The sequence below is a fragment of the Amphibalanus amphitrite genome, unplaced genomic scaffold (genome assembly GCF_019059575.1).
Source record: "Amphibalanus amphitrite isolate SeventyFive unplaced genomic scaffold, NRLGWU_Aamphi_draft 000051F_arrow, whole genome shotgun sequence".
NCBI classification, from domain to species: domain Eukaryota; kingdom Metazoa; phylum Arthropoda; class Thecostraca; order Balanomorpha; family Balanidae; genus Amphibalanus; species Amphibalanus amphitrite.
The window spans coordinates 666570-688703 of NW_024881547.1; the positions used below are offsets into that span (position 1 = coordinate 666570).

General features: G+C 45.2%; 2 protein-coding genes across 2 annotated transcripts in view; both read left to right on the forward strand.

The window, feature by feature from the left end:
• Window positions 1–1486: 1486 nt before the first annotated feature.
• Window positions 1487–2786, forward strand: LOC122377803 (galactoside alpha-(1,2)-fucosyltransferase 1-like). The gene has a single exon (XM_043358232.1). It carries the CDS (start codon window positions 1487–1489, stop codon window positions 2498–2500), a length of 1014 nt encoding a protein of 337 aa, XP_043214167.1. The 3' UTR covers window positions 2501–2786.
• Window positions 2787–3241: 455 nt separating this feature from the next.
• Window positions 3242–22134, forward strand: part of LOC122377814 (chondroitin sulfate synthase 2-like) — a 63370-nt gene continuing 44477 nt past the window's right edge. Inside the window, exons 1-2 of the mRNA XM_043358259.1 lie at window positions 3242–3371; window positions 6381–6769. Of these exons, the coding sequence (XP_043214194.1) occupies window positions 6394–6769 (376 nt within the window). The 5' untranslated portion in view covers window positions 3242–3371; window positions 6381–6393. The remainder of the gene's footprint in view (window positions 3372–6380; window positions 6770–22134) is intronic.

The following is a 22134-nucleotide window of genomic DNA, read 5'->3' on the forward strand; positions in this document are numbered from 1 at the left end:
GAGTTCAATACCTATGTGTAATGGAGAATTGTGATCGCATGCTTGGTTCCCACAAGGTCAAAGACGACGAGAACGTTTCTCGATAATGTTTAATAATCAAGCGTATGATATGTTACGAGAAGGAAAATGCAGAGTTATCAATGTGCATTGCACTCGACGGATAGTCGATTCGATACCGTACGTATAATGCATACCTGCTCAGTGCTCACTCAGACACTCTTAGGCAAAAGTGTATCCCTTGGTCAGTCTGAGTCTGCCCAGTGCCCAGTACCAAATTGCCATTGCTCTGCTCAGGGCTGCGGGGTCGATGGATTTTAGGGTGACTCCAACTCCGACCCCGACTCCGGCTACAAGAATCGACTCCGACTCCGGGCTCCAGAGCTCCGACTCCGACTCCGGACGGTTCTAAAAAAACATCGTGATATTGAAGTTCATAATGGAGATGTTTTTATCTAGCCTGAAACGATTATTTGTGCGTTCCAGGTCTTTGCGTTGCAAGTACCTATGCATCAAAAATAACATGCAGAATTAAAAAGCAGGTTCTGGGGAATTCGCCGTCCTGCTTCTTTCGCTGAAAATATTTGGCTAAAACAGCAAAGTAGTCTTTTTGACACAATCTAATTTCGAGCGCAGTATCGTCAATCAAACAGGTACAGTGCATGACATTGAGCCATGCAGCGTTAACTCCGACACTGGAGTCGGAGTTGGTAGGAGTTCGGCGACTCCGACTCCGACTCCGGGCAGAATTGTCGGCTCCGACCGACTCCAACTCCGACCCCGACTCCGACTCCGCAGCCCTGGGCCTCTGCTAATTGCATTTGCGACAATTACCATCGGGCATGAGGCATGAGCCATCGACCGTCGCGCACCTCCATTGATCATGCATTATTTATAAATGCCACAGGCGTTCTTCCGCGCGTGTAGGTGTTAGACATCGATTGTTCCTTCCGTTTCTCACGCAGAACTACATGACACGCAGTGTGCGAGCGAGTGTCTGAGTGGCTGGATGATCGGTGGGCACTGGGCAGTGAGCACTAAGCAGCAACACCTACTTGCAGTGGAGGCCATCAATAGGTGCGGATTCTCAAAATGGTAAGATGGCCAGTTGTGGTGTAGGCACAGTTATTTCCGTGCACCAGCATGTATTATCAGTTTACTTGGCTAGAGCCTAAAGCAGGTTCATAATGAAGGCACTCATAACCAGACATGGCAACTGCCAAGGGATCATCACCATATCATAGCTACCGTATACATATAAGCTATTGGTGTGCACAGACGGGACTTCTGAAAACGAAGAAGACCGTCTAGTCTCAGCATCATACCGATTATCGATAAACGTGCTATTGCGAAGCCCGCACAATATGAAAAAGATCACAGGTAAGTACCTATCATAATCTACCGAGTACCGGTAACAATGCATTGCCTCTTACACAGCCGTCTATGTTTGCAGCCCGACCCTCGCCAGGCGCTGCTGGCAGTCCTGAGTATGTACGGTCTGTTCTGGATGCTGGTGGGCGGTCAGAAGAACAGTCAACCAGAAACAAACACACTGCCGCCAGCACCGACCGGCACGCCCGCACAAGAAGCCGCTTATGAGCGCGCGCTAGCAGAAATCGCCTCCTTCACCTCCACCACAGACGAATACGGCTGTCCGGGCGCAGCGCTGGTCACTATCGGCACCGACTGGGGCACGCGCTCGCTCGGAGACGCTCTGTTTGACTACGCCACCCTATGGTCGTTCTCCCGCCAGTTCGGTCTGCGCGGCTGGCTGTTGCCGACCGCTGGAGATCGATTGGCTGCCCACTTCGGCAGCGTCAGCCTGCCGACGCTGCCACCGCACTGCGAGCCGCGCTTCCAGCGGTGCACAATGGTCGCAGATAACTGTCGGCGAATGCGCGACAAGCGCAACCGCAACATCTGGATCGATCCGGAGTCGCGGGACGCGTCTCTGCTGGACGCTTTTAGACTGGAGCTGCGCCGCGAGCTGGAGCTGTTTGAGCCGCCGCGCCGGGCCGCGCAGCTCCGTCTCAGCCGGTTGTTGCGCCGCTGCGGCAGAGACAGCGTTACACCGGTGGGAGTGCACGTGAGCAGCGCTGTCCTGGACCCGTGGCTGGTGCAGGGAGACGACGACAGTGACAACAGTGCCGTCGCTGCCGGCTACATCCGGAGGGCGATGGCGCACTACCGGCGCATCCTCGGTGACTGCCTCTTCGTGGCGGTGTGTGACGAGCCGGAGTGGTGCTCCGAACATCTAAGGGCTCCAGACGTGGTGGTCACGGGCGGTGGCGGTCCGGACGGCGCCATGGCTGACCTGGCGCTGCTGACCGCCTGTCGACACACGGTGATGACCGCCGGTCCGTTCGGCTTCATGGCCGGGATCCTGGCCGGTGGCCATCTTGTGGCCCCGGCTAACGTCAGCGATCCTCAGTTGGGACTCGTAGAGCCTCTGAGGCAAATGAAAAACTTGAATATCACTCTTCTGAATGTTTTTGGTGATTGATGCTGGGCTGCCGCAGCTGCCGCCATTTGACAAAAAAATAGTTAGTGTTTGCAATTTGATGTGTAAAGGTAGGTAATATGACAAAGCCCTGGACCCGGTCCACCGGGAACACATGAGTACTTTTACAGTTTATGTTACTGTACACATATGTCCACTGTTATGAGTGACTACTGCCTGTCAGAGCCCGCCCGCTTACTAGTGATGATAGTACCTCATTTTCGAGGTTCTGTGCATTTCGACTCAGTCATGAATATGATCTTGGTCATGATCTATACCTAGCTTGTGACTTGTGACTATCTGCATTTTGTGATCTATATATTTGTAGGTAGGTGGGTATAAATGCTATTCTGTCATCTTCTTTCTATGTCATTGTGAGATGAGACCAAGGATCATGCATTGAAGACGGCTAAAACAGGAGCTAGAGACCTACTTATTATTATTCGGAAGACAATTGAATGTGCTTCCAAGCATTACTGAGAAGCATACCTTCACAACTTCAACAAAATCTCCAAATCCTGCAATCCAATACCTCCAAAACGGCGATTTTTGGTAATTAAATATCTTTACAAACAACTTATGGTCGAATCGCCAAAAAAACGTTTATTATCATAGTCGCACATTCATCATCACCATCATTTTTTATTCGAATAAATTATGCAACTCTACTCTAAAAGGAGGGTTTTCATTGGTGAATACTTATGACGTCATAGGCCCATGCATTCACGTGATAAGAGTTGACGATTCGTGTTTCGAAAGATCTTGAATCAGTTCGTTTCCGATTTCGGCGCGGTGAGGGCGTGTGTTAGGAACTCTGAAATTGAAATTTTTCTAATATTTTGACGACGAATTGTTTTAAAGCGGTTACTTGCAGGTCAGTGCTTTTCTGCGATTTTATTTTATGGAACATCGATGGTATGGAGGCATTGATTGGTACCTAGCTTTGCTGAGCAGTGAGTTCTCACGAATGTTTGATTGACTCATGACTTGGACTGTCATTCAAATTGGCTGTTATCACCGTGTTCCTGTATCTTTGTTGTTTTTTTTTTACTGAGAAATTGCCTGTTTTTCAATTAAAAACATTCCTTCATGGTTAACCAAAAATCAAGCCAATTTTCTTCGCCAATGTTACTTACGGATTACAGAACTTTATCATTATTATAGGGCAATGTAAGATTGTCATTGGTGTGTCGTTGCATAATGCTGGGATGATAATGCCTTTTATTTGTCAAGCTGAAGCTTACCACTATCAACCAACCCTTGATCACTTTGGGGATGTGAAAATCTTAGCTTTGACTCTTGATGGATTAGGGGGCAGACTAGCCAGACCGGCAGTGAATGTAGAACAGTGCTTTTATTTGTACTTTTGAAATTTCAATTATTCATATAACTCATTCATATTATTAATGTAATGTTTCATATATCTATTCATATAATTGATTTTATTATGCAGTTTTATCTATAGGGGCAGGTTCGTAATAGGGTAGGTAGGTATCAGTCGGGGAAACTGTGGTCAAATCTTCCATTTTTAGAAAGCCTTCCATTTTTGGAAGGATTTTCTATATATGGGTACGCACCTTCCAAAAATGGGTACGCTGACGACGTCATCGTACCCAAATATAGAAAATGTTGCGCATATGTTGGAACTTACCGATTTCCGCCGAACATGAGGCAAATGCGACTATCGCCCCTGGTCGCTTTCTATTCGCCATAGTGAAGTGTCCATAATCTAGCGTGGATGCCTAAATCCTAGCGTGGATGTATTTTAGGTAATTTTTCAAAGTAATGAGTCGTGGAAAATTGACAAAAATTTACCGACAAACGATGGTTTTATAAGACTTTATCAAACATTTTGTAAGCAAAAAGCATCAAAAACGAAAAGTAAATATCCTTAAAAGTACTTAAGTGATGGGCCATGCTTGTTCGATACCGCCGACTTTATTTACAGTGCGGAATTGTCTGGACAGAGTGCGGCGGTTTCGGGAGTGTAGTGGCGAGTAAAACTTGTATTTGTTGCCGTTTTCTGCATTTATTAGCATATTGTGTGGTTGATTTCAATTTTTTAAGGCTTTTGCCAAACATTTGGGTGGAGGTCTCGTCATTTTTCAATGTTTTTTTTTTCCGGAATATGGGACGAATTAAATAGGCGTTGCTGCGCCGTTTTTCGTGTTACTTTCTATCGAAGGAGCATGAATCTTCAATTTATATGAGGAATAGTAAGTTTAATTTAAACCATTTTTTGTCAGGGCTATAGCTGTGTTCCTCCTGGTTGGTTATTGACCAGCTGTTTTCTCTTCTGAATTTCTATGTGTCCTCTAGAAGTAGAAAAAGAGAGCAGTGCGCCAGGACACCATGCTATTATATCACTATGTACAGTCTGTCTTAAAAGTACCGCGCAAAGTGGTGGTGGATCCATCAAGCCTGACCGAGAAAGGGCCTGTTTTAATTTAAAAGTCACCGACCAATTGACCTAGGGAATGGATAAGGATGTCAGTTGCTTCAGTGACCAAATTTAGCAGGCCCTTGCTCAGTCAGGCTCGATGGATCCACCGTCACTTTGCGCGGTACTTTTAAGACAGACTGTACATTGACATAGCATGCCTGTATTACCAACACTAGCACTGCTGCTTCTCCTTATATCAATGATCATAAATGGCAAAATCAACTATTAATGTTACACATTTAAAAAGGCCGTAACTTAAATCAAAGAATGTGAATCACAGTTGGGAACACTGAGATTAGACCTTCCAATTTTGGAAGCCTTCCATTTTTGGAAAATGCATACCCATTTATGGAAGGTCCTTCCAAAAATGGAAGGCTTCCAAAAATAGAAGATTTGACCACAGTTTCCCCCACTGGTATAGACCAGTTGCAACTTCTGTGATTCAAGTTATTGTGTGACTTTCTGTAGTTTTGGTGACATGTAAGTATCATATCTTGATTTAGTATGTCAAATAATGGAATAATGCCTGAAATTTACCTTCGTAAAGTGTGCCGGTCCTAAAGTAAATATTTACCAAAATTCTTAACTAGAGGCTCTACCAGAGGTTTCACTGGAATGTAATCTGGAGATTTCTGGAGATTGGTGTCACAGATACCAAAAGAATGACTGTTCTCTCTTGAAACACCAAATTTGTTTTCAATTTTAGTAAGAAAGATTAACAAAATTATAGAATGTAATTTTCTATACATTCAAGTTGTAGAATAAGCAGTCAAAAGTCCTTTTGTTTATATTCGTGATTGTAACATGTGTGCCATAATTGTAAACCAGAGCCTCCAGAGAAATGTGGACCTCCCAACTCTGGAGGCTACTGGAGGTTTCTGGAGCTTTGGTGAGGGCTTTCTGGAGCTTTCTGGGGGTGCTGGAATGCTCTCTGGAGAATTCTGGAGCTTTCTGGAGTCGCTGGAACAGGTCCTAACTTACTCCACTCTTTTTTTGTCACAGCTTTCTGTAGGCTATTATATTCTTTTTTTTCTTCTTTGACTGATCAAGTAGGTAGAATCATCAGATCATTATTCCTCTTTTTGCCTAATATTTTCCTTTGGTCATCACTCATCTACATATTTATCAGTCTCTGTCAGTTACAGTCTCCATTACTTATATTTGTTGATTTTCATGGGCCACATAAACAAACTTAAGCTTTACCTAATACCTGTCCCTATTTAAGGTTCAACGCTACATTAATGCTAGTTACTATTGGTCTATGAAAGCCTTTAGTGCAGTTCACATGAAAAACGTTTCACTTTTGCATTTGTGCATTTGATTCCCAGCTTCTTCTAACCCATTTTCTGCTCAGGCACTGTCTTCCAAGTCTCAAACCCTTCCTCTGCTCAAGCACCATCTTCTGTCTGAGTCTAACTTTAACCCATTTATTCCGCTCAGGTGGCGCAGCATCATGGGCTGCATGATCGCGCGCCGGCTCGGCCTGAGCAGCTGCGCCATGCTCTTTCTGTGCGGCGTGTTCGGCGGCTTCCTCATGGCCGGCATGATGATGAGCTCGCAGTCGCCGCCGCTGCCGATGGCTCTCCCGAGGGAAGACGTGGAGTTCGGCTCGGCACGGGCCTCTGGTGGAGCGGCCTTTGACGGAACGGGTGGAGTGGCGAGCGGAGGAACAGGAGGAGTAGCCAGCGGCGGCACGGGAGGCGAGGAGGGCGACCGGGGCAGCCTGAGCGCGCCCTCGGCGCCACTGCCGCGTCCTGCTACTCGTGATGAGCTGGAGACCTTCGAGCCGGTGATCCGTGCGCCCCTCACCAACGTCAAATCGCTGCCAGGTGAGTCGCTGCCGGCGTTACCGGACTTCGGAGTTATCTGGGAAGGTGGGAGTGCCGTGGGGCGGGCTGGACCAGAAACCTAATGAAGACGGAGACAGGGGACGGGTCTCTGTTTTTCCTTAGTCCTCCGTCGACCTTCTTGATTGGTAGAAAACTAAGTCGATTTAACCCTCGCCCATGTTGGGGGGGGGGGGGGGTTGGTGCAACCCCCCCCCCCCTGAGGTTTTTCTTAGCTACACGCCGAACCGTTTCAGATAGCGTGCTCAAATTTTCAGTACCCTTTAGGGCATCCTTTGCGCAACTTTTGGTATTTTTTTTTGTCAAGGTCATGTCAGGTCACTGAGTTATGACGTCATAAAGGGAACAACCTCCGGCCAGATTTACGCTAAATTGAAGATTGCTTCACATTGGTATAAATGCCGACTGACCTGACACACTGATGGACTGTTTTAGAATCACAACTGGCTGATTTGACATTGGCACAATGTCCGTTGACCTTTTGAAGGTTACTAAAGGTCAAGGTAAGGTCAGTGACCTCGGTTGACCTGTAATGACTTCTTGCACTTGTATGCCTTTTCGGGGTATTTTGATGCCCTGAATTCGAATTTGCTATCCATTCCAGGCATCGTCAGTTGTTTCTTGTAGTTCATTTTGGGTCAGGGTCAGGTCAGTGACGTCACACGCCTGACGTGGCCCAATGCACAAATGACCTTGCAGACTTCCGATGCTCCCAACGCATCATTTTTAGAGTTATGACATCGAAACACACACCAAACGATAGAGAATTGATCAAGGATCACGATAGTGAAGGTTTGAAGTCGATATCTCTTACCGTTTTGCCGCAATCGGCGCGGAAATCTGAAAAAGTTAGATTTTTCAGAAAATTTGACCTTTGACCGGTCATAAGTAGGTCAGATGTTGACCTAGGACCAAAAAATATACCACCAACCGCGAGATCTCGTCGAGAGCAATCCGTTGGTCTTTTCCGTTAAGCTCTACGACGCTCCGTTTTCAAACGCCAGTGGGGGGGGGGGGGTCGCACCAACCCCCCCCCCCTGCATGGGCGAAGGTGGCAAAACACCGTTTACGGGCGAGGATTAAGAACTTGTCAATTGTCATAACAATTATGTAGGTACATTAAAATCACGATTTATAAACTTTTAACGAATTCCTTTGTCATGCTCATTGCTCATATGCTGAACGCTTTTCATCCTAAGTCAATGAAGCTTTTGAACGCTTTTCATATTAGGTCAATGAAGTCGGCGAATGAAGACGAAGTTAATGCTTATGATCCAGTTGTTGTGCTTCCGTACTAGAGATGCACCAAATTTGCAATTTCATTACCCGCCCCGCCCTGCAGCTACCCCTTGCCCAACCACAACTACCCGCAAGCTGATTTTGGCTGAGCCGAACCCGCAAAAAACCCGCAATTTTAAAAACCTGCCTTTGCAAGGAAAAAATACAGCTGGGTCAATGCTAGAGCTATATAAACCTTACTTGCTTCATTGTTGTGCAGAAAAAGACAGCCAAACAAATAGTAAGGACTTGAAATTGCTATGCTAAGTCCTCAGGAAGTAGAGATGCACCAAATTTGCAATTTCATTACCCGCCCCGCCCCGCAGCTACCCCTTGCCCAACCACAACTACCCGCAAGCTGATTTTGGCTGAGCCGAACCCGCAAAAAACCCGCAATTTTAAAAACCTGCCTTTGCAAGGAAAAAATACAGCTGGGTCAATGCTAGAGCTATATAAACCTTACTTGCTTCATTGTTGTGCAGAAAAAGACAGCCAAACAAATAGTAAGGACTTGAAATTGCTATGCTAAGTCCTCAGGAAGTGCACACTGGATAATGGAAAACTAAACGAATAATGCATCAATACATTTGAAATTCCTTTCTGAAAAGAATTCAGTAAAATCTTTCTCTCACCTTACCCTTCAGCATTGGCTGAGGATCAAAATTTCACTCTGATTCCTCTCAATGTTAGGCTTCTGGAATGATACTGTTATCAAAATGAATGTTGATATAAAAAGATATGCGATTTCCAGTTAAAAATAAATAGTGACACGGTGAATAATGCGTATCCAGTCGATCTACACATAAAACAAATCATGCAAAAGCCCAGCAAAAACCAACTAACCAATGAAGAACCACGCATTTTTGGAAACATGCGTCAGAAGCGTCACCAACAGCTGATTGCAAGGAATGTTACAGCGACTAAATTATTGCAGCCGTAGGCGTATTTACAAATTGCAACCGAGCTCCGCCGTGGGGTAAGGTGGGCAGGGGTTTTCGCACTACGGCTGCGGTTGAACTACCGTCTGTGGTAGAAACTTCAGGACGATGGCGCGTTTCATACGAAATCTGGCGCAATGTTTGTTTGCTTCTGAACTTGTACTGTTATTGCTGTGAATTCTTGAAGCGGGAGTGTTTCAATAACAATTTGCGGATTATTTGAGTTTCTTTATATAAACATAGAATAGTATTATGAAACATTGTGTGGAAACTGCAAATACTGATATGATCAATTAGTAATTACTTAGTTTGGGAATTGATACACATTTTGTAGAGATTTGTCTGGCAAATGGTGTAACAATCTGAATCCTCAAGCCTATCATGATCTGAAGCTGTTGTAACAAATCAAAATTGTTTTGATGTTACATAGTACCTTGTTGGAAAGACTGGAGCATGGTTCAAGATGATGTGTAAAAATTCAAGATTTGTGCGAAAGCTTGTGACTGAAGAATGAAAGCAGTTTGATATGATGGCTCAATCAAACGTGGAAATGGACGACAAAAGTAGAGTTTCAATGTTCCAGCATGTGAGAATAACTTCAGAAATTCATAGTTCTTGTAGTATTGCATTCTTTTTATGTACAGTTATAGGTTTTGTTAGGGTATTTCAAATTCATTGTGTCAGTTGAATTATAGATGGATTGCGGAAAATTTTAGAATCATTGCATGGTAGCTAAGCTAGGTACTTGTTCGGTAAAAAGGTATGTGATGAATGCCATGAGAAGGTTTTTTATGATTCAATGTATGGTCGTTGTTGTACCTACAAAAATGCAAGCTTACTAGCAACTAGTTTCTGAATCAAATTGAAAGTATATTTTGCCATGAATGTAAATATGTACCTGCAAAGTATGTCAATAAATTTGTGTGATGTTGACCAGAGAGTTTTATCATCTAGGCATTTATGTCGCTTCTTACATTAGGTGTTAAGCATAGTAATTACGGATGAACTTTGTGCCAATATCTTCAATGCACAATGTATGTAGCATGTCTACAACCCTCACTGATCCTGCTATAGCTATAGGCATTTGGCACCAGCTTGACCAAGGGCATGAACTTCACGTCAGTTGCACAACCTTTTGTCATGTACCACCAGTCACTTTTTTACTTAAGGTGCACATAGCACTGCAGTGCACACAACAATGTGCAGAGGGCCTACACAAAAACAACATGATTAGTGTGCACTATGCACAGCATTGTACCCTGATTATTTGAATATTTTGATCAGTCAACAGTCAGCAGTCAGGAGATAATTATTGAATATCACATTTATTATACATCACTTGTCAAACAAGAGCATGATGACACACATTTTGACAAACAATCATGGTAGTATTCCAATAGGTTGGACAGTCACCTCCCTGGGCGTCATTTTTCCAGGAAGGTACCTACCTCTGCAGGTGTTGTGGTAGGCTAGGTTGAATTGGGTTAAGTTAGGCGAAGTAAGGTGGTTACTGGTTAGGACCAGGTCAGACCGTAAGGCCTGGTCAGGTTGATTTTAATCTTTCATTCTAATTTGACATAGATACCTTACCTATGTTTTTGCTCAAGCCTGAATTTCATTAGGTACTGAGTTAATTTTGTTTTGTTTTTATCTGTCTTGTTTTGTGTTTTTCTCCCTTATATTTTGCCCCATAGGCAAGGGTGGAGCTTTTCCAGGGAAGGTGGTGGAGCATGATTGGAGGCGCTCAACCAGACGGCATGGGAGGGCACGGTTTCTGAACGCGCACTGATGCCTGATTCAAGCCACGCTGTCTTCATGCGGGGCGGCGCGCTACTTAAAAGTCCCTAAAAGAACGGGAGTGATGCCGATAGAACCTTCAACCATTCTGGGCTAACGCTTATGACTTGGAAAAAGTCGCGATCCCAATTCAATCGAAAACCTGTGGGCTCTTGTTCGGTGTATTAAGAGCCACCCGCCATAAGCACTGCTCTGCTCAACCGCAGGCACAGGTTTAGACGGCGTTGGTCCGTATCAAAGTCAGTGTGCTAGAGAATCCATTGGCTGAAATGCTCCAGAACATTCATCACTGTGTTTTTATGAAAGGTGGCTACAAGCTCAGTTAAAAGAAAAAGTACCAGATTGTTTTGCTTTTTAATTACAGCGGGAAGAAAGGTGTCCGGATAATTTCGGTACACCCCCTGTAATGTTCAAATGGTTGCTAAATTCGAAATCAGCTCCAAAAACTAGCCTAGAAACATGTAAAACTCGAAAAAGGAACCGAGGTCATCAAAGGTCATTGAGCTGACCTGACCTTCAGGTGACCTTGACACCCACCCTAATGCATGGGACCAGCATCATATCACATGTTTCAACGCTTGAAACCACGTGAGAACTGCAACCGCGCGGCTAATGCGAGCCGACATACGCCGAATCGCGATTCGGGCCAAACATGGTCTCGAGAAATAGGTCACAGGTCAAAGGTCATTTGGGTCAGGGTCATAAAATTTTTAGGGTAGGTGTAAAATTGATAAAATCGGGGGCATTGAAAGTTTCGTCGCGATCGGACGGTTTTTACGCGAGTTACTCACGAAAAACCGATAAAGCGCACCCAAAAAGGCAGAAATATGCACATGCGATATCCTATACTGCGAAAAAAGGTGCATCATTTTTTAACGTCGCCGACAAATTGTAATTACCCTAAGCTCAGGCAGATGTATGGTAGAGAATCCCCCAAGTGAAATACACTACGGTGGAAATAAAATACCCTACGGCGGAGCTCGGTTGCAATTTGTAAATACGCCAGCCGTAGTTAGTGCGAAGTTGTTGCGAAAACACCGTTGTATAATGCATATTAATGTGCCATTCTGATATTATTTTACACAACAGCTTAAGTTTTACAATTCAGAGGTTAATCACCGGTTAGGAAATAAAGAGACAGTAAATGCTAAATAAAATGTAATAATTTTATAGTTGGTCTTGGTAATGCTCTCCGGCTGATCCTCTCTCGGCAATCGGCATACAAATGATAAGGACGTAAAAAGACAAAAGAAATAAATGCGACCAGCTACGTGGTTTTGTAACATGTATAACTGCTATTTTGAGGTATTCAAAAACCAAGACAGAAAAATTGATTGTAAAATTATTATTGCGTCATCGATGACAGCTTTCCTTCGCCTCAGAGACCAAAATGGACGCAGTCAAATGCCAATCCTTGTCAGAATGTCGAAAGTGCGCCAGTATTGTATTGCGTTATGTTTGGGCCGCATGTCAGTCAATATTTTGATTTTTTGTAAGGGTAATTGCAGGTAATTGGTGTGTCATTTTCGTAATATAGGGTGGGACAGAACATAGAGTAGGATAGGTAATCAACGAATTTGCATCACATTTTGTTTAGCTCTTTTTTATGCCGACCAGACGCAAATAAAGTAACATGTGGCATTTGCTCTGATTTTCAACATCAACAATAACATCTCATTTTAGTATGGGTTCTTCCATAATGTATATCTAGTGCACACTGCACATAGACTTCAGTTCAGCTTCCTATAAGTTTGCTTTCAGGTTCTTTTACCTGAAAGGTATGTTTTATGGAATGCTTTCATCAGCATTTATTTATGCTTTGTAGTTTGTTGTTTGTACCCTGGTTTGGTCATTGCTAGACTGTGGATGCTATTGCTGGTTGTTTTCAGTTTTGCATTTGAAATGTGCTTCCTTGATATATTTTTATATTTGGTTCTGTTTTAAAAGTACCCGCATATATTTTCATAACACAATCATTGCAGTCACGTTACAAACTCACAGTGTCCTCAAGAATGGAGGACGAACTGAACGTTCGCTCGGCTACGGGCGGAAGTGGCAGAGCCTACAGCCGCTGGTCGATGGCCGAGTAAAACAGCAAGTATCCGGCCGAGCTTTGCACGCTCCCCCCGCTCAGTTCGTGCACCTGATGGTCGTCGTACTTGTGCCATCTGTCCGTATTGGGTGCGCGGCAGAAGGCTGTGTAGTGGCCACTGTCCATGGAAAGTTTTAAAAGTTGTTTTGATGAATATTGTATTGTTAACCTGAGCAAATGCACTTGGCATTGTGTTTTGCATCTAAAAAAAAAAATTAAAAATTGATAGGTTCTAAGTCTGACCGCCAAATACCCGCCACACGACAAGTTTTGCTTCTCGAACCCGCCAAAAACCCTGCGGGTTTTGAAAACCCGCAGAAAGCGGGTTTGCGGGTTCAAAAAGGGCATCTCTATCAGGAAGTGCACACTGGATAATGGAAAACTAAACGAATAATGCATCAATACATTTGAAATTCCTTTCTGAAAAGAATTCAGTAAAATCTTTCTCTCACCTTACCCTTCAGCATTGGCTGAGGATCAAAATTTCACTCTGATTCCTCTCAATGTTAGGCTTCTGGAATGATACTGTTATCAAAATGAATGTTGATATAAAAAGATATGCGATTTCCAGTTAAAAATAAATAGTGACACGGTGAATAATGCGTATCCAGTCGATCTACACATAAAACAAATCATGCAAAAGCCCAGCAAAAACCAACTAACCAATGAAGAACCACGCATTTTTGGAAACATGCGTCAGAAGCGTCACCAACAGCTGATTGCAAGGAATGTTACAGCGACTAAATTATTGCAGCCGTAGTTAGTGCGAAGTTGTTGCGAAAACACCGTTGTATAATGCATATTAATGTGCCATTCTGATATTATTTTACACAACAGCTTAAGTTTTACAATTCAGAGGTTAATCACCGGTTAGGAAATAAAGAGACAGTAAATACTAAATAAAATGTAATAATTTTATAGTTGGTCTTGGTAATGCTCTCCGGCTGATCCTCTCTCGGCAATCGGCATACAAATGATAAGGACGTAAAAAGACAAAAGAAATAAATGCGACCAGCTACGTGGTTTTGTAACATGTATAACTGCTATTTTGAGGTATTCAAAAACCAAGACAGAAAAATTGATTGTAAAATTATTATTGCGTCATCGATGACAGCTTTCCTTCGCCTCAGAGACCAAAATGGACGCAGTCAAATGCCAATCCTTGTCAGAATGTCGAAAGTGCGCCAGTATTGTATTGCGTTATGTTTGGGCCGCATGTCAGTCAATATTTTGATTTTTTGTAAGGGTAATTGCAGGTAATTGGTGTGTCATTTTCGTAATATAGGGTGGGACAGAACATAGAGTAGGATAGGTAATCAACGAATTTGCATCACATTTTGTTTAGCTCTTTTTTATGCCGACCAGACGCAAATAAAGTAACATGTGGCATTTGCTCTGATTTTCAACATCAACAATAACATCTCATTTTAGTATGGGTTCTTCCATAATGTATATCTAGTGCACACTGCACATAGACTTCAGTTCAGCTTCCTATAAGTTTGCTTTCAGGTTCTTTTACCTGAAAGGTATGTTTTATGGAATGCTTTCATCAGCATTTATTTATGCTTTGTAGTTTGTTGTTTGTACCCTGGTTTGGTCATTGCTAGACTGTGGATGCTATTGCTGGTTGTTTTCAGTTTTGCATTTGAAATGTGCTTCCTTGATATATTTTTATATTTGGTTCTGTTTTAAAAGTACCCGCATATATTTTCATAACACAATCATTGCAGTCACGTTACAAACTCACAGTGTCCTCAAGAATGGAGGACGAACTGAACGTTCGCTCGGCTACGGGCGGAAGTGGCAGAGCCTACAGCCGCTGGTCGATGGCCGAGTAAAACAGCAAGTATCCGGCCGAGCTTTGCACGCTCCCCCCGCTCAGTTCGTGCACCTGATGGTCGTCGTACTTGTGCCATCTGTCCGTATTGGGTGCGCGGCAGAAGGCTGTGTACTGTGTAGTGGCCACTGTCCATGGAAAGTTTTAAAAGTTGTTTTGATGAATATTGTATTGTTAACCTGAGCAAATGCACTTGGCATTGTGTTTTGCATCTAAAAAAAAATTAAAAATTGATAGGTTCTAAGTCTGACCGCCAAATACCCGCCACACGACAAGTTTTGCTTCTCGAACCCGCCAAAAACCCTGCGGGTTTTGAAAACCCGCAGAAAGCGGGTTTGCGGGTTCAAAAAGGGCATCTCTATAATCCGTACGGCCATATCTGCACCGGCTGCTGTGCGGCCGTATTCGTGAAGGCAGTGCACTGCCATGCCTTACCGGTCACCGAACGGGCTATAATGCGTATTGCGTACTCGTAGACACCACACCACATTCAGTTTTTACCGGCGAATCACGTTTGGCAGTCCCCGGCTTTTGCACCACCATTCTCACGACCAATTATATCGCAGACCAAGACACACGATGCGTCGAACCAGTTGTTACCAGAGTTCTTCCTTCCTTTGCCGGGTGGTATCCAGTTCGTACCGAACCAAGGCCCCTGTCACTCGAGGTTCGCCGGAAGTGCGGGTCGGCTGTCGGCCGTTTCCGGGAAGTGGGACCGGTAGTTACCGGACAGTGGTGGTCGATTGGCGGTCACTGACTGGTCAGCCGCTGGTTTCCCAGGCTAGGGACGGCAGTTCTGCTGTATCCCATATGAATAAGTTAGGGTCTGTTGTGTTTGTTTGCTTTTCTGTAAGGCTTAGATGTGTGCGTGTCGTTTTATACAGGCCAGCCAGCGCCCTACCCATAATTTCATATTTTTTTTTTTTTTTTTTACAGAACTCTAGCGCTGCATGGTAAAAATGGCTTTTGTATCCTAAAATGAACTATTAAAGCCCTACCAATAACTTAACGTGTACGGGGACCCGCAGTTGCTACTGTATGTACACACGAACCCCAACTCTAGCCGCCTGTCCTGCCCAGTAACAACCGATAACATTGATATCGACTGCCAGTCCCTGTACAAGAGCAGCTGAAGTTTTCTGTGAGTGCCCTCTGACAGCTTATCGTTGTTCCCTGTGAGGGTGCTGGGACAATTTACTCAGGGTCGCTGTACAGTAGCAACCGCGGGTCTCCGTACCCCTTGCTTAGACGAGTCGAGGTGAAAAGCAGTGGTCACTCGGTATCCTTCTCTGATATCGGATGTGCTTTCACTCAGTCCCAATAAAATAATTGGTCAAAACGGGGCGCTAAAATGAAGTCATCTAGCGTCCATGGAAAGTATTTTTGCGCTGTGAATACTTGAAATGAATTGAGAAACAGCATCCCGTCTGATTTCTGGTCCGGTCCCAGTCTCGTGTAAGCAGCCGCCCGCCTATTCTTTCTATCCAGCCGGGCACCACATTCCCGTACCATGCAGCCCCACATCGGGCTGAATCACACCGGCCCTAACCGGACGCTACCTCCGCGAACCACCCTCGCTCATCCCTGTTTCCCGAGGCACCTGCATACGTCATCGCCCTGAGGCGGGTGCGCCGGCCGGCCGGGCACAGGAGACACGGCCGCGGCGGCCGCGGGCCGACCTTGGCCGTTTACCGCGCCTGGCTCGGCCTTTGTGCGCCGGTCGCTGCGGGGGGTGGGGACGGGGAAGGGATGGGATGACACGCCGGTAGCCGGAGACGCTGGTTTTGTGAGGAATTTGTATGCCGGGTTCGGCGTTTGTCGGACAGTGAAACGAGGAAAAGACGGGCGGGTAATGACTCGGAGTTCAAAGCTGCGGAACCCTTTAAGGCCGCCCCACACTGGAACTCGCATGCGGGTTGCGAGTTTTTGTATTTTCGGGTTTCTTCAAAATCAAATAATACAATCTAGGCTGAGTGACCCACACTACCATCTAACAAGCGAGTCTGCATGTTTTTAGCTTGCGAGCGACCTTGCATTGCATTCCAAAAGTTGATTTTGAGTCAACTTTCGATTTTCCTCGCTGCGAGGTCTGCGAGTTCTGCGAGGTTTGCGGGTTTTTCGTTGGAGTCTAATTTTGGTTCGTTGTGCTGGTATTGCGGCAAAATGTAATTTTCTGAAGGTGTACCGGCTTCACTGCATTCATGACGTTACCATAAGGGAACGGTCCAATCACTCTATGAATTAGTATTATGCCCGCAAACTCAAAACCCGCAAACCCGCAACCCGCATGCGAGTTCCAGTGTGGGGCGGCCTTTAGCTGTACGAGCCAAGCGAGCTGATGTTGCTCATTATTATGACAGGAATAATTATATGCCACTCTCAATAGCTGTGGATTAAAAAAGTTTATTTAAACACACTACTAGATTCAGCGAGCTCGAGTTGAGAAGCTACCCGTCCTTGCGTGACTGTCCTTGTCCGAGCCCGGGATGAGCTTGCTTTGTCTGAGCTCATACTCACGAAACGCCAGACCGCGCACGATTAGACGCCCCAGCGCTTAACCCTTGGTTTTAAACTTGCGTCACTGATAAGCGCCGTGAACCTAAAGCCCAACGCTTTTGTACTAGCGAGTTTGCCGGATGTCCGAGCGTGTGGCTGTTAGGAAATAAAACCAGTTTATGGTATCAGCGGCCTTGTCTACGCCGATAGTTTTGATCCAAACGTCAATCGACCTTGTCGTTAACACATAACTGATAAACAGCTGATGAATGCGAGTTATATAAATGAGGTTTTGAACTTTTCATCGATCTTGAAAGAGAGTAGAAAACGGAGGATCCCAAAGTTTGACGTGACATCTTTGGTCCGTGTTAACTTCCGTTTTTTCCTCAGTGTCGTTAGGCGAATCCGTTGTAAAACGTGCGATTAAAGAAGACAATGAACTTATTGTTACGGAGCGAGCGAAGCGAGCGGAGTCTTACGTAGAATAACGGAAATTAATACATACTTTACGGTGCGTTCACTGGAGATTAACCGTGCGTTAATTCGAAGGTAGCCGTGCACCAATTTAAATTGGTGCACGCGCGTGCAGTGATGACTTTCTCGACTGAAGTTTTTCGGAAGGGTCATTGACTTTATTCTAAGATTTTCCATAAAGGGCCCTTTTTAGTGGCATGGATTAGGTTTCATTTTAATTTAAATTCGCACCGTTAAGCATGTATTAATTAGTTTAACACATGGTTTCCGTGCATAAATGGTTTTAACGCACTCGTGGATGGAACGGAGCACTCGTGCCTTAATGCACTCGTTTCACTCGTGCATTAACACACTCGTGCTCCAATCCATCCACGTCGTGCGTTAAAACCATTTACACACGGGAAACCATGTGTTAATATATATTAACACATGGTTTCCCGTGTGTAAATGGTTTTAACGCACGACGTGGATGGGTTGGAGCACGAGTGTGTTAATGCACGAGTGAAACGAGTGCATTAACGCACAAGTGCTCCATTCCATCCACGAGTGCGTTAAAACCATTTATGCACGGAAACCATGTGTTAACCCGCGCCCTGCTGGGGGTCCTGGATTTCCACGCCCTGCTGGGGGGGGGGGGTGTTTGAACACCCCCCCTTCTAACTCGGCTCCTGGGCCACGTAGCGATACGCGGAAGGCGGCGTTCGAAAGAGCGTCAAAAATAATGAGGAAATCACTTCGGTCAATTTTTTGGTCAGGCCAAAGGTCAGGTCACCAGAGGTCGTTGAAGGCAAAATTTCGCCGATTTCCAGGTCGAATGTCGAAAATTTCCAAGAAGCCAACGCATAACTCGGGAACCAATAGAGCTACAGCGCCGCGGAAAAGCGCATTCGATAGCCCTATTAACGCCCTTTCTGAGTAATTCTATCAGATTTGACCTACCGTCAACGGTTTTGCCTGCAGGGGGCAAAAACTGCAAAAATAGCCGATTTTTTCGGAAACAGTTTTTCTGCAATAACTTTTGACCCAAGCCTTGTACGAGCTTACTTTTACCGGCATCGTGTTCCTCTCGTCAAGACGCATCGAATGAACTATAACTTGACCTTGAAAGGTCAACTTGAAAATTTGACCTCAGGTCAAGGTCATGACCTGACCGGAAAGGGTCATGTTGCATATCAGTCGATCCGTATCGTCGAGCTGAACACATCTAAGGTGTTTTCATCGCTCTAGCATGCCTCTATCAAAAGTTATTTGCGAAAAACTGTTAGATACCATTCGTGACCTAAGATGACCTCAGGGCATAAACAGGGGTCACGGACATAATTTTCATGTTCAGTGTGTCTAAACCACTTGTAATTCAGTGTTTGGGAGTGTTTATAATGTCTTTCGTCCAAAAGAGGCGCATTTCAATTTTCTCCCATTGACTTATAATGGGGAGGTCGCAAAATTGACCTGACCTTAGGTCATCGATATCAAAATTCTGAGATATACATTTTGTACATGCTATTGCTCTTAGCAATCGCTGAAAGTTTCAAAGCGATCGGTCACTCGGTGTAGCTATGACAGACATTGAAACTTTTTATGAGGTGAGGTCACTTCAAGTGACCTGGTGACCTGACCTTGAATGACCTTGGTCTGAAATTTTCACAACATGTGTAGAATTGATGTATGATAAGGTGTGCCAAAAACGGCGGCGCTCCGCGCCGCCGTTTTTGAGATATTCGCGAAAAACCACAAGGGGGGGTGTTCAAACACCCCCCCCAGCAGGGCGCGGGTTAAACTAATTAATACATGCTTAACGGTGCGAATTTGAATTAAAATTAAACTTAATCCATGACACTAAAAGGGCCTTTTATGGAATTCTTAGAATAAAGTCAATGACCCTTCCGAAAAACTTCAGTCGAGAAAGTCATCACTGCACGCGCGTGCACCAATTTAAATTGGTGCACGGCTACCTTCGAATTAACGCACGGTTAATCCCCAGTGAACGCACCGTAAAGTATGTATTAATATATACAAAGGCCGCCCACGCCCAGAGATTCAGCATGCCAAATTTCACGTCGATACGCGGCGCCTTTCAGGCGCAATAAGACACATAAGACATGACACACGGATGGATGGAGATCGTACAGACAACTTATAAATCATAATATAGACTAGATGGCCATGTTTGCGCGATAACTGTACGTTTGGATAGATACGTTTGAGGGGGCATTAGTTTGGGTGTATGCGGTTATATTTTTATTTGTATGAGCTAGGTGAAGTTTGACATTTGGTTTTAATTGAACTGTATGGTATGCTGGTGCTGATTACCGGGTTGTTTGAGTCTTTCGGATGTTGGGCCCTTATGCACTCAAACCCATACACTACAATACCCTACCCTACCCAGGATTGATGGATGGACACACGCGATAACTGTATGTTTCGATGGTCATTGTTCATGGGGCCATTAGTTTGATGTATGAGTTTATATTTTCATTTGTATGAGTTAGGTGAAATTTGATACTTTAAAGTGTATGGTATGCTGGTGCTGATTACGGGTTGTTTGAGTCTTTCGCATGCTGGCCGCTTATGCACTCAACCTTACCATACGCTACACTACCCTACCCTACCCAGAAGCTCTACTCAACACATACCAAACCATACTTTATTTCTTGCCTCACCCGTAAGACGCTGGTTGCATCAGTCACCACTACGACTGAGAAGATGCTGTCGGAGAATCCAGCGCAGCGCTTGTGCGTCCTTTTGTCTTCAGCGGGGCTGACACTAAGTCATGTCGTGATAAGAAGTGGAAGCAGCTGCAGTGTGCAGGTGACAGTACTTGACAGGTTTATGCAACGTAATAAAATCTAGTGAATACAACAGTGAAATACTTACGTGTCGCTCTGTGTGGCTATTAGCTTTTACCCCGCAACCCGCCGCGTGGAGGCTGCCACATCGGGTTGCGTCTCTATTTAACGCCCGAGACCCCTCACCGGGTGCAGAGCGCACACCTCTGGTGAGGGAAGACACGGCGGCCGTGGGCAGCGGCAATAAGGCCCCCCGAGAAGTACTCGGTGTGTGCTACTCGCAGCCGATTGTATAGCTGGGGGCAAACGCCCATTGTTAGATGTGCTCTCAAACATCAAAATATATCATCAAATATCAAATATATCATCAGAGCATATCAAACATGTTTTATAACATGCCACTCAATACATTGATTTGAGTGGCATGATTTGAGTGGCAAAAACGCAAAAACGTCTAAAAAACCGCCCGCATCGCCCTCCCGCCCGCCGGCAAACACAAACACCGACGCAAAAAAACCGCCCGCATCGCACGCCTGCCCGCCGCCAACCGCAAAACGCCGCAAAAAACAGCCGCCCGCCGACAAACGCAAACACCGCAAAAACGCAAACACCGCCGCAAAAAAAAAACACCCGCATCGCACGCTTGCCCGCCGCCAACCGCAAAACGCCGCAAACGCCGCAACAAAGGAAACCGCGCGCATCGCACGCTCAACCGCCGCCAATCGGAAAAGCCGCGAAAGGCCCAACCCTACCCTACTAATATACATAACCTACACATACCCTAGTCCTACCCATACCCTACCCTACGTTTACCTTATACTCTACCATACCCAACTTTACCCTACCCTACCCGAACGGCAAACCTACCTCTACCCTATACCTTACCAATCCCATACTTAACCCTACCCTACCCATACCCAAACCTACCTCTATACTTTACACTACCCTACCCATACAATACCCTACTCTAACCTACCCATACGTACCCTACCCTACCCTACCCTACCCATAGCCTACCCTACCCATAGCCTACCCTTCCTATACCGTGCCCTACCTATACCCGGCATGCTTACGCCCTACTCATACTTGACAGAGGAGTTTTACCAAATTTGAGTGCTATCGTCCTACCTGTTCTTGAGATATATAAATGGGCCCCTGCACGTGCGCACGCGCTTACTGAGACTCCAGATGACTTATGTAAGCCACCTGTCTAAATTGTCCCTAACAGTGTACAAAATGTGAGTGAAATCGGCCCAGCCGTTCTTGAGATGTAGAAAGGGACCCCACACGTGCGCACGTGCACGAGTCTACCCCACCTGTGACACATGACCCTACATCGCTTGGTGAGTGCCCTGCCTGCCGACAGTCCAAGTTTCAGCGCAATCGGCCCAGAAACGGCCGAGTTATATGCAAGTACAATTTTCAAGGGTTTGGCGATATCCCTAAGCGGGCGGTGCCTTGCAGCCTATGCCGTGCTGACTGATTGGCAAAAGTGCAATGACATGCCGGCTATAAGCCATCGATCGGATTTCATCGGAAAATATGTCTAACGTTAACAAAACACGGTGGTATGCCTGAGTCATTTTTACGGAAGTTTATTGACTTTTTGATAATGTTTTGGGTGGATATTGATCAGAAAAGAATGCGCT